The sequence below is a fragment of the Pseudorasbora parva genome, chromosome 5, assembly GCF_024679245.1.
Source record: "Pseudorasbora parva isolate DD20220531a chromosome 5, ASM2467924v1, whole genome shotgun sequence".
Taxonomy (NCBI): Eukaryota; Metazoa; Chordata; class Actinopteri; order Cypriniformes; family Gobionidae; genus Pseudorasbora; species Pseudorasbora parva.
In genome coordinates this window covers 26,298,554-26,319,049 of record NC_090176.1, presented here as the reverse complement: position 1 = coordinate 26,319,049, position 20,496 = coordinate 26,298,554, and the positions used below count along the sequence as shown (strand labels likewise).

At 38.7% G+C, this 20,496-nt stretch overlaps 1 protein-coding gene across 1 annotated transcript in view; it reads left to right on the top strand.

Moving 5' to 3' along the window:
- gdap2 (ganglioside induced differentiation associated protein 2) overlaps positions 1-20,496 on the top strand; it is a 106,397-nt gene that overhangs the window by 794 nt on the left and 85,107 nt on the right. The window contains exon 2 of the mRNA XM_067443620.1: positions 1,785-2,008. Coding sequence (XP_067299721.1) covers positions 1,812-2,008 — 197 coding nt within the window. The 5' untranslated portion in view covers positions 1,785-1,811. The remainder of the gene's footprint in view (positions 1-1,784; positions 2,009-20,496) is intronic.

Here is a 20,496-nt window from a genome sequence, read left to right as displayed (position 1 = left end):
ATATATATATATATATATATAAACACAACATACTTACTATAGTGGTTCTCAATGATCCAGGAGACCAAGGCCCACTAGGGGGCCTAAGCAAACTTCCAAGATGGCTTAAAATGGTTTTAAAACAGCCAGAGGCGCACAGTAGAGAAGTATTTTTACTTTCTACTGAAGTACATTTTTGAAGCATATGTACTTTATCAGTGTTCTTTGGAAAACATTTACCTCACAACATTCCAAAGTGTAGTATTGTACTTTTGAATGCACTTTTGAAATGATATTCAAGTGTCAGATTGAATATCATTTAATACTTATTACATTCAAATGTAGGACTTTCTTACTTTTACTCAAGTAAAGGAAATTCAAAATTTTACTTTAGTACAAATATGTAAGTACTAAAGGTTTCTTGTAATTAAGTATTAAAACTAAAATAATAACTTTTATTTATGAAATGTAGTGCAGTAAAAAGTATGACATTATGCTTTGGAATGTTGTAAAAGTAAAACATTTCCAAAGAAAAACACAGATAAAGCACATATGCTTAAAAATGTACTTGAGTAAAAAGTTAAATCTGGTACTTCACTATTGTCCGTCTCTGAAAATAGCCAAACTTAATCAAAATGATTACCAATTCTAAAAATTAGGAAGTGTAACATTTAATTTACCGTTAAATGTTAAATTAACCTGAAATTCAATCAGTCAAATCTTGTCAGTCATTGTATCTACCCACCTACATGTTTAAACTGATGCAGACATAGTGTGTTTGATTGCTAATATGGCCCAGGGGTCCATTTCGTCATACCTCGCTTAAAGGGTAGGGTCACCCAAAAATGAACATTCTGTCATTAACTACTCACCCTGATGTGGTTCCAAACCTGTAAGACGTTTCATTTTTCAGAACACAAATGAAGATATTTTTTAATTAAAAAATGCTTTCTGAATCATCCATAGGCAGCAATGTGTTGCAACTTTCAAGTTGACATGTGACTCCAGTGGTTCAACCTTAATGTTATGAAGTGATAAGAATAATTTGTGTGCGCAAAAAAGCAAACAAAAATAATTGCAGTCACATGGACCTGATGAATTGCTGGACATTTATAAGGAAACAGCCAAGCTAACAAAATGAAAAAAGTTATACAAGTTATAATTAAATGTATATGTTAATGTATATAATATTAAATGTACTGTTCATTACATTATTCCCTATTATTTCCATTATTTCACAATTTCTAGTATTTGTACAGGCATTCTATTTTAATTTTAATGTTGTAATTGGCAATTAATATAATTTTACCTGTTACGCAGATTTCACGACAGCGTTAAAGTTTCTTGAGGCTCAATACATTTTTTCTAATGGCACAGCCAACAGCATTTTTATTTAGTTCTTTACATCTCCTATGCTGCATCAAGCCATTCCAACAATAGGTGATGTCTTTTCTTAAATTAATACATGGCTTAGACTAAATGTACATCATGTGTGTAAGACTCCAATACAATTATTAGGTTATTATTCCCTCATGAATAAATCTCTCAGTAAGTAAAACTGGCTGTGTCTATCTTATGATATACTACACAACATTATATTATTTTCAAAGGAATTATTCAATTATTATTGTTATTATTTTAAATTATCTCTGGCTGTTATCTGGACCTATTATTATGACCGCAACTCCAGGATGAGCTTAGAAGAACCTAACAATCATGTCAAATCGTGTAATCCAGATATGAAGAACAGACCCCAGGGCACACTAAAGTCTATTTGTATGTAAACACTTCTCTCTGTCTTTCAGTTCAACAATTTTCAGTGACGCAACATCATGGATCCTTTGGGAGCTCGTTCCCAGTTTGTGGAGGTCCAGAGCCTTCACACATGGGACCAGCCTCAGGGAGTCCAAGATGAGGTAGATGGAGGAAACCACTTAAGAGAGGAGGAACACAAGCTAACAAATCATGTCAACTCCTTAACGTCCCCTTTCCCCTCCAGACAAGACATCAACAGCAAGATTGTCCTATAGTAAGTGTTATTTACACTGCTATTGATAGTCCCCAAACCTTCTATTTTTCCTGAATCCTACATAAACTTCTGTGGTTGTTTAAGCATAAATCGCTTAATAGTTTTTTTGCTTTAATTCCAGCCTTCACCCTAAAAGCATAAGCATCCAACTTGCTTATAAATGTAATTTTATTTTGCTGTCTTAGTTTGATATTTAAATAATTTAGACCTAAAGCATTTTATTCCTCTGCATGTCTCTTTGTATCAGTTATTTTAACCAGCTCATTACTTTTTTAGTCATTCCCTCGTGCACACAAATCCTCTTTATAGCTCAGTCACATGCGACCTTCTGAGAAGTCCTTCTTGCTGTGCTTTCTGGCGAATATAGCTGTGTTAGGGCGGGATCAAATTCATAGTTTCTCTTTTTCAGAAAGGGGAAATGTATTGCATGTAGCTTCTCTATGAAGTCTATTTCAGAAAACCAGTCCTTCTGGAAGTTCAGACAGGAAAATAATTCAGCAGTGCACATTGTTTTGTGCTTGCAGGATTTGTATTTAACTGAAAAACATTATTTTGATAAAGAAAATGTTACACAATAATATTAACACTTAATAATATTATTAGGGGCCAAGCACCGAAGGTGCGGAGGCACCTATTGAAATCGTTAGTGTTCCTATTATTAGGGGCCAAGCACCGAAGGTGCGGAGGCACCTATTGAAATCGTTAGTGTTCCTATTATTAGGGGCCAAGCACCGAAGGTGCGGAGGCACCTATTGAAATCGTTAGTGTTCCTATTATTAGGGGCCAAGCACCGAAGGTGCGGAGGCACCTATTGAAATCGTTAGTGTTCCTATTATTAGGGGCCAAGCACCGAAGGTGCGGAGGCACCTATTGAAATCGTTAGTGTTCCTATTATTATTCTGCTTCTTCTTCTTCTTTTTCCGCCATAGGAGTCTCTGGCAGCCCATAGAACCGTATGGTAAAAAGTTGTGAAATTTGGCACACTCATAGAGGCCAGTCTGAGCTGTCACTATAGCAAATTTGGTGCCTCTAACTCAATCCCTCTAGCGCCACCACCTGTCCAAAGTTTCACTCATATTTATGCTTATAACTTTTGACCCCTAAGGGCTAGAAACAAAATTCTTTTTTCATCGGATTCCTTGGCTCAAGCCGATTCGATTTCACCCTATGATGTCATTTTCCGGTATGCAAATTTTCCCGCCATTTTGAATTTTCTGAAAAACCTACTTTTTCGAACTCCTCCTAGGCCGTTGCTCCGATTTTCACGAAAATTGAAACAGATCATCTTCAGAGCATGTTGACAAAAAGTTATGGAATTCAAGTTGATTCGTCCAATCGTTTTCAATAAACGCACAAACAAATTTTACGTGGAGGTTGCAAAAACACACTAAAGGCTATATCTCCGCAACGCTTTATCGTATTCAAACCAACCTTGGTACATGTCATCACAAGCATGACTTGAAGCAACATGCAGCGTTTCGGCGCAGCGCCACCTACCTGTCCGGAGATACGAAAAATGCCTATTTTGGCTTATAACTTCTGAACCGTTTATCCAAAAATCATAAAATTGGTCTCATTAGATTCAGGGCGTCATGCCGAGTCGACTGATATCCAATTTTACCATGTCGGCCATTTTGGATGTCGGCCATTTTGAATTATGTGCAAAAATGCTGTATTTTATGAACGCATGAACAGATTGTTATGAAACTTGGTATGGGTCATCACCACGATGCCCTGAAGTAGCCTGAGAAGTTTCGAAACAGCGCCACCTAGTGGAGAATTTTTTTTTTCAAACGCTTATAACTTTGGGTGTGGTTGACATATTTTGATGGGAGTGTGTTTTTTGGTCTCCTGAATCCTTGCCGACTCCAACGATACCAGACTTGCCAGGTTTCGGCATATGGTTTGCGCAGAGTTGTAATTTAGTGCTTAAAAAACATTTGCTGATATCTTCGAAACCGCTAGTCCGATCGAGACGAAACCAGCCTCAGAAGTTCGGAAACATAGGTCGATAGCTATACGCTAATGCCCAAATCTCAAAATATTGATAGTAAGGGGTAGTAAAATCCAATCAAAGTCAGGTGTCAGTCCTTTTTTACGTGTTTTTTCATATAAATGTCTATAACTCCAAAACAAAATGAGATATTTTCACCAAACTTGACACACATATGTATGGGCTCACTATGAGGACACATAAAAAAATTGGTGGGATTGTGCCTCTTGGTGGCGCTATAATAAAACAAAACATGAAATTCCCATTGACTTCAATGCAGTATTATGGTTTAAAATGCTAATGCTATAATTTAAGAATGCATTAGCGTATCGTTACAAAACTCGGTATGTGTCTTCCGCTCCATGTCCTGAAGATACTCAAAAAGTTTCGGGGTAGCGCCACCTTGTGGTCAAAAGTTGTAATAAAATGTACAAAAATGCTAATAACTTTTGATTAAATTAACCCATTGTAATGAAACTGGTCATAATACAGTCAATGGCTCATGCCGAGAACATGGATACCAATTGTGCCATATTTTGCAAACCTATCTGTCCTCCGTCTTGTTATTTGTTAAAAACCTACTTTTTCAAACTCATCCTAGACCGTTTGTCCGATTTTCACCAAAATTGATCCGTATCGTCTTCAGACCATGCTGACAAATACTTATGGATTTCGGATTGATAGACAAAACAGTTTTCATATACCACTGCAACAGAGTTGAGCCATGATGCAAAAATTACTCTTGAGGCTGTATCTCTGCAATGCTTTGACATATTGACACCAAACTTTGCATGTGTCATTGTCATCTCAATCTGACTAAACCACATCAGTTTCGTAACAGTGACACCTATTGGTCGAAAGTGATAAACCATTAAACTATTATTATTGACTGTATTTAAAATTTGACTGCTATTTTGCCTAAAATCAACTTAATAGGTCCTTAATGGCTCATTGTTGCAGTTGGCTTGAGACTTCCAGCCATGCTGGCATGTCTTGTCTTCTTCTTTGCGCTTGGCCCCGATAATGGCTGCTTGCAGCTATATTTAGGGGCCAAGCACCGAAGGTGCGGAGGCACCTATTGAAATCGTTAGTGTTCCTATTATTAGGGGCCAAGCACCGAAGGTGCGGAGGCACCTATTGAAATCGTTAGTGTTCCTATTATTAGGGGCCAAGCACCGAAGGTGCGGAGGCACCTATTGAAATCGTTAGTGTTCCTATTATTAGGGGCCAAGCACCGAAGGTGCGGAGGCACCTATTGAAATCGTTAGTGTTCCTATTATTATTCTGCTTCTTCTTCTTCTTCTTCTTCCGCCATAGGAGTCTCTGGCAGCCCATAGAACCGTATGGTAAAAAGTTGTGAAATTTGGCACACTCATAGAGGGCAGTCTGAGCTGTCACTATAGCAAATTTGGTGCCTCTAACTCAATCCCTCTAGCGCCACCACCTGTCCAAAGTTTCACTCATATTTATGCTTATAACTTTTGACCCCTAAGGGCTAGAAACAAAATTCTTTTTTCATCGGATTCCTTGGCTCAAGCCGATTCGATTTCACCCTATGATGTCATTTTCCGGTATGCAAATTTTCCCGCCATTTTGAATTTTCTGAAAAACCTACTTTTTCGAACTCCTCCTAGGCCGTTGCTCCGATTTTCACGAAAATTGAAACAGATCATCTTCAGAGCATGTTGACAAAAAGTTATGGAATTCAAGTTGATTCGTCCAATCGTTTTCAATAAACGCACAAACAAATTTTACGTGGAGGTTGCAAAAACACACTAAAGGCTATATCTCCGCAACGCTTTATCGTATTCAAACCAACCTTGGTACATGTCATCACAAGCATGACTTGAAGCAACATGCAGCGTTTCGGCGCAGCGCCACCTACCTGTCCGGAGATACGAAAAATGCCTATTTTGGCTTATAACTTCTGAACCGTTTATCCAAAAATCATAAAATTGGTCTCATTAGATTCAGGGCGTCATGCCGAGTCGACTGATATCCAATTTTACCATGTCGGCCATTTTGGATGTCGGCCATTTTGAATTATGTGCAAAAATGCTGTATTTTATGAACGCATGAACAGATTGTTATGAAACTTGGTATGGGTCATCACCACGATGCCCTGAAGTAGCCTGAGAAGTTTCGAAACAGCGCCACCTAGTGGAGAATTTTTTTTTTCAAACGCTTATAACTTTGGGTGTGGTTGACATATTTTGATGGGAGTGTGTTTTTTGGTCTCCTGAATCCTTGCCGACTCCAACGATACCAGACTTGCCAGGTTTCGGCATATGGTTTGCGCAGAGTTGTAATTTAGTGCTTAAAAAACATTTGCTGATATCTTCGAAACCGCTAGTCCGATCGAGACGAAACCAGCCTCAGAAGTTCGGAAACATAGGTCGATAGCTATACGCTAATGCCCAAATCTCAAAATATTGATAGTAAGGGGTAGTAAAATCCAATCAAAGTCAGGTGTCAGTCATTTTTTACGTGTTTTTTCATATAAATGTCTATAACTCCAAAACAAAATGAAATATTTTCACCAAACTTGACACACATATGTATGGGCTCACTACGAGGACACATAAAAAAATTGGTGGGATTGTGCCTCTTGGTGGCGCTATAATAAAACAAAACATGAAATTCCCATTGACTTCAATGCAGTATTACGGTTTAAAATGCTAATGCTATAATTTAAGAATGCACTAGTGTATCATTACAAAACTCGGTATGTGTCTTCCGCTCTATGTCCCGAAGATATTCAAAAAGTTTCGGGGCAGCGCCACCTTGTGGTCAAAAGTTGTAATAAAATGTACAAAAATGCTAATAACTTTTGATTAAATTAGCCTATTGTAATGAGACTGGTCATAATACATTCATTGGCTCATGCCGAGAAGATAGATACCAATTTTGCCATATTTTGCAAACATATCTGTGCTCCATCTTGTTATTTGTTAAAAATCTACTTTTTCAAACTCATCCTAGACCGTTTGTCCGATTTTCACCAAAATTGATCCGTATCGTCTTCAGACCATGCTGACAAATAGTTATGGATTTCGGATTGATAGACAAAACTGTTTTCATATACCACTGCAACAGAGTTGAGCCATGATGCAAAAATGACTCTTGAGGCTGTATCTCTGCAATGCTTTGACATATTGACACCAAACTTTGCATGTGTCATTGTCATCTCAATCTGACTAAACCACATCAGTTTCGTAACAGTGACACCTATTGGTCGAAAGTGATAAACCATTAAACCATTATTATTGACTGGATTTAAAATTTGACTGCTATTTTGCCTAAAATCAACTTAATAGGTCCTTAATGGCTCATTGTTGCAGTTGGCTTGAGACTTCCAGCCATGCTGGCATGTCTTGTCTTCTTCTTTGCGCTTGGCCCCGATAATGGCTGCTTGCAGCTATATTTATTATTCTGCTTCTTCCGCCATAGGAGTCTCTGGCAGCCCATAGAACCGTATGGTAAAAAGTTGTGAAATTTGGCACACTCATAGAGGCCAGTCTGAGCTGTCACTATAGCAAATTTGGTGCCTCTAACTCAATCCCTCTAGCGCCACCACCTGTCCAAAGTTTCACTCATATTTATGCTTATAACTTTTGACCCCTAAGGGCTAGAAACAAAATTCTTTTTTCATCGGATTCCTTGGCTCAAGCCGATTCGATTTCACCCTATGATGTCATTTTCCGGTATGCAAATTTTCCCGCCATTTTGAATTTTCTGAAAAACCTACTTTTTCGAACTCCTCCTAGGCCGTTGCTCCGATTTTCACGAAAATTGAAACAGATCATCTTCAGAGCATGTTGACAAAAAGTTATGGAATTCAAGTTGATTCGTCCAATCGTTTTCAATAAACGCACAAACAAATTTTACGTGGAGGTTGCAAAAACACACTAAAGGCTATATCTCCACAACGCTTTATCGTATTCAAACCAAACTTGGTACATGTCATCACAAGCATGACCTGAAGCAACATGCAGCGTTTCGGCGCAGCGCCACCTACTGGTCCGGAGATACGAAAAATGCATATTTTGGCTTATAACTTCTGAACCGTTTATCCAAAAATCATAAAATTGGTCTCATTAGATTCAGGGCGTCATGCCGAGTCGACTGATATCCAATTTTACCATGTCGGCCATTTTGGATGTCGGCCATTTTGAATTATGTGCAAAAATGCTGTATTTTATGAACGCATGAACGGATTGTTACGAAACTTGGTATGGGTCATCACCACGATGCCCTGAAGTAGCCTGAGAAGTTTCGAAACAGCGCCACCTAGTGGAGAAATTTTTTTTTCAAACGCTTATAACTTTGGGTGTGGTTGACATATTTTGATGGGAGTGTGTTTTTTGGTCTCCTGAATCCTTGCCGACTCCAACGATACCAGACTTGCCAGGTTTCGGCATATGGTTTGCGCAGAGTTGTAATTTAGTGCTTAAAAAACATTTGCTGATATCTTCGAAACCGCTAGTCCGATCGAGACGAAACCAGCCTCAGAAGTTCGGAAACATAGGTCGATAGCTATACGCTAATGCCCAAATCTCAAAATATTGATAGTAAGGGGTAGTAAAATCCAATCAAAGTCAGGTGTCAGTCATTTTTTACGTGTTTTTTCATATAAATGTCTATAACTCCAAAACAAAATGAAATATTTTCACCAAACTTGACACACATATGTATGGGCTCACTACGAGGACACATAAAAAAATTGGTGGGATTGTGCCTCTTGGTGGCGCTATAATAAAACAAAACATGAAATTCCCATTGACTTCAATGCAGTATTACGGTTTAAAATGCTAATGCTATAATTTAAGAATGCACTAGTGTATCATTACAAAACTCGGTATGTGTCTTCCGCTCTATGTCCCGAACATATTCAAAAAGTTTCGGGGCAGCGCCACCTTGTGGTCAAAAGTTGTAATAAAATGTACAAAAATGCTAATAACTTTTGATTAAATTAGCCTATTGTAATGAGACTGGTCATAATACATTCATTGGCTCATGCCGAGAAGATAGATACCAATTTTGCCATATTTTGCAAACATATCTGTGCTCCATCTTGTTATTTGTTAAAAATCTACTTTTTCAAACTCATCCTAGACCGTTTGTCCGATTTTCACCAAAATTGATCCGTATCGTCTTCAGACCATGCTGACAAATAGTTATGGATTTCGGATTGATAGACAAAACAGTTTTCATATACCACTGCAACAGAGTTGAGCCATGATGCAAAAATTACTCTTGAGGCTGTATCTCTGCAATGCTTTGACATATTGACACCAAACTTTGCATGTGTCATTGTCATCTCAATCTTACTAAACCACATCAGTTTCGTAACAGTGACACCTATTGGTCGAAAGTGATAAACCATTAAACCATTATTATTGACTGTATTTAAAATTTGACTGCTATTTTGCCTAAAATCAACTTAATAGGTCCTTAATGGCTCATTGTTGCAGTTGGCTTGAGACTTCCAGCCATGCTGGCATGTCTTGTCTTCTTCTTTGCGCTTGGCCCCGATAATGGCTGCTTGTTATTATTCTGCTTCTTCTTCTTCTTCTTCTTTTTCCGCCATAGGAGTCTCTGGCAGCCCATAGAACCGTATGGTAAAAAGTTGTGAAATTTGGCACACTCATAGAGGCCAGTCTGAGCTGTCACTATAGCAAATTTGGTGCCTCTAACTCAATCTCTCTAGCGCCACCACCTGTCCAAAGTTTCACTCATATTTATGCTTATAACTTTTGACCCCTAAGGGCTAGAAACAAAATTCTTTTTTCATCGGATTCCTTGGCTCAAGCCGATTCGATTTCACCCTATGATGTCATTTTCCGTTATGCAAATTTTCCCGCCATTTTGAATTTTCTGAAAAACCTACTTTTTCTAACTCCTCCTAGGCCGTTGCTCCGATTTTCATGAAAATTGAAACAGATCATCTTCATAGCATGCTGACAAAAAGTTATGGAATTTAAGTTGATTCGTCCAATCGTTTTCAATAAACGCACAAACAAATTTTACGTAGAGGTTGCAAAAACACACTAAAGGCTATATCTCCACAACGCTTTATCGTATTCAAACCAAACTTGGTACATGTCATCACAAGCATGACCTGAAGCAACATGCAGCGTTTCGGCGCAGCGCCACCTACTGGTCCGGAGATACGAAAAATGCATATTTTGGCTTATAACTTCTGAACCGTTTATCCAAAAATCATAAAATTGGTCTCATTAGATTCAGGGCGTCATGCCGAGTCGACTGATATCCAATTTTACCATGTCGGCCATTTTGGATGTCGGCCATTTTGAATTATGTGCAAAAATGCTGTATTTTATGAACGCATGAACGGATTGTTACGAAACTTGGTATGGGTCATCACCACGATGCCCTGAAGTAGCCTGAGAAGTTTCGAAACAGCGCCACCTAGTGGATAATTCTTTTTTTTCAAACGCTTATAACTTTGGGTGTGAGTGAAAAATTTTGATGGGAGTAGCTTTTTTGGGCTCCTGAATCCTTGCCGAGTCCAACGATACAAGACATGCCCAGTTTCGGCATATGGTTTGCGCAGCGTTGTAATTTAGCGCTTAAAAAACATTTGCTGATATCTTCAAAACCGCTAGTCCGATCGAGACGAAACCAGCCTCAGAAGTTCGGAAACATAGGTCGATAGCTATACGCTAATGCCCAAATGTCAAAATATTGATAGTAAGGGGTAGTAAAATCCAATCAAAGTCAGGTGTCAGTCATTTTTTACGTGTTTTTTCATATAAATGTCTATAACTCCAAAACAAAATGAAATATTTTCACCAAACTTGACACACATATGTATGGGCTCACTACGAGGACACATAAAAAAATTGGTGGGATTGTGCCTCTTGGTGGCGCTATAATAAAACAAAACATGAAATTCCCATTGACTTCAATGCAGTATTACGGTTTAAAATGCTAATGCTATAATTTAAGAATGCACTAGTGTATCATTACAAAACTCGGTATGTGTCTTCCGCTCTATGTCCCGAAGATATTCAAAAAGTTTCGGGGCAGCGCCACCTTGTGGTCAAAAGTTGTAATAAAATGTACAAAAATGCTAATAACTTTTGATTAAATTAGCCTATTGTAATGAGACTGGTCATAATACATTCATTGGCTCATGCCGAGAAGATAGATACCAATTTTGCCATATTTTGCAAACATATCTGTGCTCCATCTTGTTATTTGTTAAAAATCTACTTTTTCAAACTCATCCTAGACCGTTTGTCCGATTTTCACCAAAATTGATCCGTATCGTCTTCAGACCATGCTGACAAATAGTTATGGATTTCGGATTGATAGACAAAACAGTTTTCATATACCACTGCAACAGAGTTGAGCCATGATGCAAAAATTACTCTTGAGGCTGTATCTCTGCAATGCTTTGACATATTGACACCAAACTTTGCATGTGTCATTGTCATCTCAATCTGACTAAACCACATCAGTTTCGTAACAGTGACACCTATTGGTCGAAAGTGATAAACCATTAAACCATTATTATTGACTGTATTTAAAATTTGACTGCTATTTTGCCTAAAATCAACTTAATAGGTCCTTAATGGCTCATTGTTGCAGTTGGCTTGAGACTTCCAGCCATGCTGGCATGTCTTGTCTTCTTCTTTGCGCTTGGCCCCGATAATGGCTGCTTGCAGCTATATTTGTTATTCTGCTTCTTTTTCTTCTTCTTCTTCTTCCGCCATAGGAGTCTCTGGCAGCCCATAGAACCGTATGGTAAAAAGTTGTGAAATTTGGCACACTCATAGAGGCCAGTCTGAGCTGTCACTATAGCAAATTTGGTGCCTCTAACTCAATCCCTCTAGCGCCACCACCTGTCCAAAGTTTCACTCATATTTATGCTTATAACTTTTGACCCCTAAGGGCTAGAAACAAAATTCTTTTTTCATCGGATTCCTTGGCTCAAGCCGATTCGATTTCACCCTATGATGTCATTTTCCGGTATGCAAATTTTCCCGCCATTTTGAATTTTCTGAAAAACCTACTTTTTCGAACTCCTCCTAGGCCGTTGCTCCGATTTTCACGAAAATTGAAACAGATCATCTTCAGAGCATGTTGACAAAAAGTTATGGAATTCAAGTTGATTCGTCCAATCGTTTTCAATAAACGCACAAACAAATTTTACGTGGAGGTTGCAAAAACACACTAAAGGCTATATCTCCGCAACGCTTTATCGTATTCAAACCAACCTTGGTACATGTCATCACAAGCATGACTTGAAGCAACATGCAGCGTTTCGGCGCAGCGCCACCTACCTGTCCGGAGATACGAAAAATGCCTATTTTGGCTTATAACTTCTGAACCGTTTATCCAAAAATCATAAAATTGGTCTCATTAGATTCAGGGCGTCATGCCGAGTCGACTGATATCCAATTTTACCATGTCGGCCATTTTGGATGTCGGCCATTTTGAATTATGTGCAAAAATGCTGTATTTTATGAACGCATGAACAGATTGTTATGAAACTTGGTATGGGTCATCACCACGATGCCCTGAAGTAGCCTGAGAAGTTTCGAAACAGCGCCACCTAGTGGAGAATTTTTTTTTTCAAACGCTTATAACTTTGGGTGTGGTTGACATATTTTGATGGGAGTGTGTTTTTTGGTCTCCTGAATCCTTGCCGACTCCAACGATACCAGACTTGCCAGGTTTCGGCATATGGTTTGCGCAGAGTTGTAATTTAGTGCTTAAAAAACATTTGCTGATATCTTCGAAACCGCTAGTCCGATCGAGACGAAACCAGCCTCAGAAGTTCGGAAACATAGGTCGATAGCTATACGCTAATGCCCAAATCTCAAAATATTGATAGTAAGGGGTAGTAAAATCCAATCAAAGTCAGGTGTCAGTCATTTTTTACGTGTTTTTTCATATAAATGTCTATAACTCCAAAACAAAATGAAATATTTTCACCAAACTTGACACACATATGTATGGGCTCACTACGAGGACACATAAAAAAATTGGTGGGATTGTGCCTCTTGGTGGCGCTATAATAAAACAAAACATGAAATTCCCATTGACTTCAATGCAGTATTACGGTTTAAAATGCTAATGCTATAATTTAAGAATGCACTAGCGTATCGTTACAAAACTCGGTATGTGTCTTCCGCTCCATGTCCCGAAGATACTCAAAAAGTTTCGGGGCAGCGCCACCTTGTGGTCAAAAGTTGTAATAAAATGTACAGAAATGCGAATAACTTTTGATTAAATTAACCCATTGTAATGAAACTGGTCATAATACAGTCAATGGCTCATGCCGAGAACATGGATACCAATTGTGCCATATTTTGCAAACCTATCTGTCCTCCGTCTTGTTATTTGTTAAAAACCTACTTTTTCAAACTCATCCTAGACCGTTTGTCCGATTTTCACCAAAATTGATCCGTATCGTCTTCAGACCATGCTGACAAATAGTTATGGATTTCGGATTGATAGACAAAACAGTTTTCATATACCACTCCAACAGAGTTGAGCCATGATGCAAAAATTACTCTTGAGGCTGTATCTCTGCAATGCTTTGACATATTGACACCAAACTTTGCATGTGTCATTGTCATCTCAATCTGACTAAACCACATCAGTTTCGTAACAGTGACACCTATTGGTCGAAAGTGATAAACCATTAAACCATTATTATTGACTGTATTTAAAATTTGACTGCTATTTTGCCTAAAATCAACTTAATAGGTCCTTAATGGCTCATTGTTGCAGTTGGCTTGAGACTTCCAGCCATGCTGGCATGTCTTGTCTTCTTCTTTGCGCTTGGCCCCGATAATGGCTGCTTGCAGCTATATTTAGGGGCCAAGCACCGAAGGTGCGGAGGCACCTATTGAAATCGTTAGTGTTCCTATTATTAGGGGCCAAGCACCGAAGGTGCGGAGGCACCTATTGAAATCGTTAGTGTTCCTATTATTATTCTGCTTCTTCTTCTTTTTCCGCCATAGGAGTCTCTGGCAGCCCATAGAACCGTATGGTAAAAAGTTGTGAAATTTGGCACACTCATAGAGGCCAGTCTGAGCTGTCACTATAGCAAATTTGGTGCCTCTAACTCAATCCCTCTAGCGCCACCACCTGTCCAAAGTTTCACTCATATTTATGCTTATAACTTTTGACCCCTAAGGGCTAGAAACAAAATTCTTTTTTCATCGGATTCCTTGGCTCAAGCCGATTCGATTTCACCCTATGATGTCATTTTCCGGTATGCAAATTTTCCCGCCATTTTGAATTTTCTGAAAAACCTACTTTTTCGAACTCCTCCTAGGCCGTTGCTCCGATTTTCACGAAAATTGAAACAGATCATCTTCAGAGCATGTTGACAAAAAGTTATGGAATTCAAGTTGATTCGTCCAATCGTTTTCAATAAACGCACAAACAAATTTTACGTGGAGGTTGCAAAAACACACTAAAGGCTATATCTCCGCAACGCTTTATCGTATTCAAACCAACCTTGGTACATGTCATCACAAGCATGACTTGAAGCAACATGCAGCGTTTCGGCGCAGCGCCACCTACCTGTCCGGAGATACGAAAAATGCCTATTTTGGCTTATAACTTCTGAACCGTTTATCCAAAAATCATAAAATTGGTCTCATTAGATTCAGGGCGTCATGCCGAGTCGACTGATATCCAATTTTACCATGTCGGCCATTTTGGATGTCGGCCATTTTGAATTATGTGCAAAAATGCTGTATTTTATGAACGCATGAACAGATTGTTATGAAACTTGGTATGGGTCATCACCACGATGCCCTGAAGTAGCCTGAGAAGTTTCGAAACAGCGCCACCTAGTGGAGAATTTTTTTTTTCAAACGCTTATAACTTTGGGTGTGGTTGACATATTTTGATGGGAGTGTGTTTTTTGGTCTCCTGAATCCTTGCCGACTCCAACGATACCAGACTTGCCAGGTTTCGGCATATGGTTTGCGCAGAGTTGTAATTTAGTGCTTAAAAAACATTTGCTGATATCTTCGAAACCGCTAGTCCGATCGAGACGAAACCAGCCTCAGAAGTTCGGAAACATAGGTCGATAGCTATACGCTAATGCCCAAATCTCAAAATATTGATAGTAAGGGGTAGTAAAATCCAATCAAAGTCAGGTGTCAGTCATTTTTTACGTGTTTTTTCATATAAATGTCTATAACTCCAAAACAAAATGAAATATTTTCACCAAACTTGACACACATATGTATGGGCTCACTACGAGGACACATAAAAAAATTGGTGGGATTGTGCCTCTTGGTGGCGCTATAATAAAACAAAACATGAAATTCCCATTGACTTCAATGCAGTATTACGGTTTAAAATGCTAATGCTATAATTTAAGAATGCACTAGTGTATCATTACAAAACTCGGTATGTGTCTTCCGCTCTATGTCCCGAACATATTCAAAAAGTTTCGGGGCAGCGCCACCTTGTGGTCAAAAGTTGTAATAAAATGTACAAAAATGCTAATAACTTTTGATTAAATTAGCCTATTGTAATGAGACTGGTCATAATACATTCATTGGCTCATGCCGAGAAGATAGATACCAATTTTGCCATATTTTGCAAACATATCTGTGCTCCATCTTGTTATTTGTTAAAAATCTACTTTTTCAAACTCATCCTAGACCGTTTGTCCGATTTTCACCAAAATTGATCCGTATCGTCTTCAGACCATGCTGACAAATAGTTATGGATTTCGGATTGATAGACAAAACAGTTTTCATATACCACTGCAACAGAGTTGAGCCATGATGCAAAAATTACTCTTGAGGCTGTATCTCTGCAATGCTTTGACATATTGACACCAAACTTTGCATGTGTCATTGTCATCTCAATCTGACTAAACCACATCAGTTTCGTAACAGTGACACCTATTGGTCGAAAGTGATAAACCATTAAACCATTATTATTGACTGTATTTAAAATTTGACTGCTATTTTGCCTAAAATCAACTTAATAGGTCCTTAATGGCTCATTGTTGCAGTTGGCTTGAGACTTCCAGCCATGCTGGCATGTCTTGTCTTCTTCTTTGCGCTTGGCCCCGATAATGGCTGCTTGCAGCTATATTTATTATTCTGCTTCTTCTTCTTCTTCTTCTTTTTCTTCCGCCATAGGAGTCTCTGGCAGCCCATAGAACCGTATGGTAAAAAGTTGTGAAATTTGGCACACTCATAGAGGCCAGTCTGAGCTGTCACTATAGCAAATTTGGTGCCTCTAACTCAATCCCTCTAGCGCCACCACCTGTCCAAAGTTTCACTCATATTTATGCTTATAACTTTTGACCCCTAAGGGCTAGAAACAAAATTCTTTTTTCATCGGATTCCTTGGCTCAAGCCGATTCGATTTCACCCTATGATGTCATTTTCCGGTATGCAAATTTTCCCGCCATTTTGAATTTTCTGAAAAACCTACTTTTTCGAACTCCTCCTAGGCCGTTGCTCCGATTTTCACGAAAATTGAAACAGATCATCTTCAGAGCATGTTGACAAAAAGTTATGGAATTCAAGTTGATTCGTCCAATCGTTTTCAATAAACGCACAAACAAATTTTACGTGGAGGTTGCAAAAACACACTAAAGGCTATATCTCCGCAACGCTTTATCGTATTCAAACCAACCTTGGTACATGTCATCACAAGCATGACCTGAAGCAACATGCAGCGTTTCGGCGCAGCGCCACCTACTGGTCCGGAGATACGAAAAATGCATATTTTGGCTTATAACTTCTGAACCGTTTATCCAAAAATCATAAAATTGGTCTCATTAGATTCAGGGCGTCATGCCGAGTCGACTGATATCCAATTTTACCATGTCGGCCATTTTGGATGTCGGCCATTTTGAATTATGTGCAAAAATGCTGTATTTTATGAACGCATGAACGGATTGTTACGAAACTTGGTATGGGTCATCACCACGATGCCCTGAAGTAGCCTGAGAAGTTTCGAAACAGCGCCACCTAGTGGAGAATTTTTTTTTTCAAACGCTTATAACTTTGGGTGTGGTTGACATATTTTGATGGGAGTGTGTTTTTTGGTCTCCTGAATCCTTGCCGACTCCAACGATACCAGACTTGCCAGGTTTCGGCATATGGTTTGCGCAGAGTTGTAATTTAGTGCTTAAAAAACATTTGCTGATATCTTCGAAACCGCTAGTCCGATCGAGACGAAACCAGCCTCAGAAGTTCGGAAACATAGGTCGATAGCTATACGCTAATGCCCAAATCTCAAAATATTGATAGTAAGGGGTAGTAAAATCCAATCAAAGTCAGGTGTCAGTCCTTTTTTACGTGTTTTTTCATATAAATGTCTATAACTCCAAAACAAAATGAGATATTTTCACCAAACTTGACACACATATGTATGGGCTCACTATGAGGACACATAAAAAAATTGGTGGGATTGTGCCTCTTGGTGGCGCTATAATAAAACAAAACATGAAATTCCCATTGACTTCAATGCAGTATTATGGTTTAAAATGCTAATGCTATAATTTAAGAATGCATTAGCGTATCGTTACAAAACTCGGTATGTGTCTTCCGCTCCATGTCCTGAAGATACTCAAAAAGTTTCGGGGTAGCGCCACCTTGTGGTCAAAAGTTGTAATAAAATGTACAGAAATGCGAATAACTTTTGATTAAATTAACCCATTGTAATGAAACTGGTCATAATACAGTCAATGGCTCATGCCGAGAACATGGATACCAATTGTGCCATATTTTGCAAACCTATCTGTCCTCCGTCTTGTTATTTGTTAAAAACCTACTTTTTCAAACTCATCCTAGACCGTTTGTCCGATTTTCACCAAAATTGATCCGTATCGTCTTCAGACCATGCTGACAAATAGTTATGGATTTCGGATTGATAGACAAAACAGTTTTCATATACCACTGCAACAGAGTTGAGCCATGATGCAAAAATTACTCTTGAGGCTGTATCTCTGCAATGCTTTGACATATTGACACCAAACTTTGCATGTGTCATTGTCATCTCAATCTGACTAAACCACATCAGTTTCGTAACAGTGACACCTATTGGTCGAAAGTGATAAACCATTAAACCATTATTATTGACTGTATTTAAAATTTGACTGCTATTTTGCCTAAAATCAACTTAATAGGTCCTTAATGGCTCATTGTTGCAGTTGGCTTGAGACTTCCAGCCATGCTGGCATGTCTTGTCTTCTTCTTTGCGCTTGGCCCCGATAATGGCTGCTTGCAGCTATATTTAGGGGCCAAGCACCGAAGGTGCGGAGGCACCTATTGAAATCGTTAGTGTTCCTATTATTATTCTGCTTCTTCTTCTTCTTCTTCTTCCGCCATAGGAGTCTCTGGCAGCCCATAGAACCGTATGGTAAAAAGTTGTGAAATTTGGCACACTCATAGAGGCCAGTCTGAGCTGTCACTATAGCAAATTTGGTGCCTCTAACTCAATCCCTCTAGCGCCACCACCTGTCCAAAGTTTCACTCATATTTATGCTTATAACTTTTGACCCCTAAGGGCTAGAAACAAAATTCTTTTTTCATCGGATTCCTTGGCTCAAGCCGATTCGATTTCACCCTATGATGTCATTTTCCGGTATGCAAATTTTCCCGCCATTTTGAATTTTCTGAAAAACCTACTTTTTCGAACTCCTCCTAGGCCGTTGCTCCGATTTTCACGAAAATTGAAACAGATCATCTTCAGAGCATGTTGACAAAAAGTTATGGAATTCAAGTTGATTCGTCCAATCGTTTTCAATAAACGCACAAACAAATTTTACGTGGAGGTTGCAAAAACACACTAAAGGCTATATCTCCGCAACGCTTTATCGTATTCAAACCAACCTTGGTACATGTCATCACAAGCATGACTTGAAGCAACATGCAGCGTTTCGGCGCAGCGCCACCTACCTGTCCGGAGATACGAAAAATGCCTATTTTGGCTTATAACTTCTGAACCGTTTATCCAAAAATCATAAAATTGGTCTCATTAGATTCAGGGCGTCATGCCGAGTCGACTGATATCCAATTTTACCATGTCGGCCATTTTGGATGTCGGCCATTTTGAATTATGTGCAAAAATGCTGTATTTTATGAACGCATGAACAGATTGTTATGAAACTTGGTATGGGTCATCACCACGATGCCCTGAAGTAGCCTGAGAAGTTTCGAAACAGCGCCACCTAGTGGAGAATTTTTTTTTTCAAACGCTTATAACTTTGGGTGTGGTTGACATATTTTGATGGGAGTGTGTTTTTTGGTCTCCTGAATCCTTGCCGACTCCAACGATACCAGACTTGCCAGGTTTCGGCATATGGTTTGCGCAGAGTTGTAATTTAGTGCTTAAAAAACATTTGCTGATATCTTCGAAACCGCTAGTCCGATCGAGACGAAACCAGCCTCAGAAGTTCGGAAACATAGGTCGATAGCTATACGCTAATGCCCAAATCTCAAAATATTGATAGTAAGGGGTAGTAAAATCCAATCAAAGTCAGGTGTCAGTCATTTTTTACGTGTTTTTTCATATAAATGTCTATAACTCCAAAACAAAATGAAATATTTTCACCAAACTTGACACACATATGTATGGGCTCACTACGAGGACACATAAAAAAATTGGTGGGATTGTGCCTCTTGGTGGCGCTATAATAAAACAAAACATGAAATTCCCATTGACTTCAATGCAGTATTACGGTTTAAAATGCTAATGCTATAATTTAAGAATGCACTAGTGTATCGTTACAAAACTCGGTATGTGTCTTCCGCTCTATGTCCCGAACATATTCAAAAAGTTTCGGGGCAGCGCCACCTTGTGGTCAAAAGTTGTAATAAAATGTACAAAAATGCTAATAACTTTTGATTAAATTAGCCTATTGTAATGAGACTGGTCATAATACATTCATTGGCTCATGCCGAGAAGATAGATACCAATTTTGCCATATTTTGCAAACATATCTGTGCTCCATCTTGTTATTTGTTAAAAATCTACTTTTTCAAACTCATCCTAGACCGTTTGTCCGATTTTCACCAAAATTGATCCGTATCGTCTTCAGACCATGCTGACAAATAGTTATGGATTTCGGATTGATAGACAAAACAGTTTTCATATACCACTGCAACAGAGTTGAGCCATGATGCAAAAATTACTCTTGAGGCTGTATCTCTGCAATGCTTTGACATATTGACACCAAACTTTGCATGTGTCATTGTCATCTCAATCTGACTAAACCACATCAGTTTCGTAACAGTGACACCTATTGGTCGAAAGTGATAAACCATTAAACCATTATTATTGACTGTATTTAAAATTTGACTGCTATTTTGCCTAAAATCAACTTAATAGGTCCTTAATGGCTCATTGTTGCAGTTGGCTTGAGACTTCCAGCCATGCTGGCATGTCTTGTCTTCTTCTTTGCGCTTGGCCCCGATAATGGCTGCTTGCAGCTATATTTATTATTCTGCTTCTTCTTCTTCTTCTT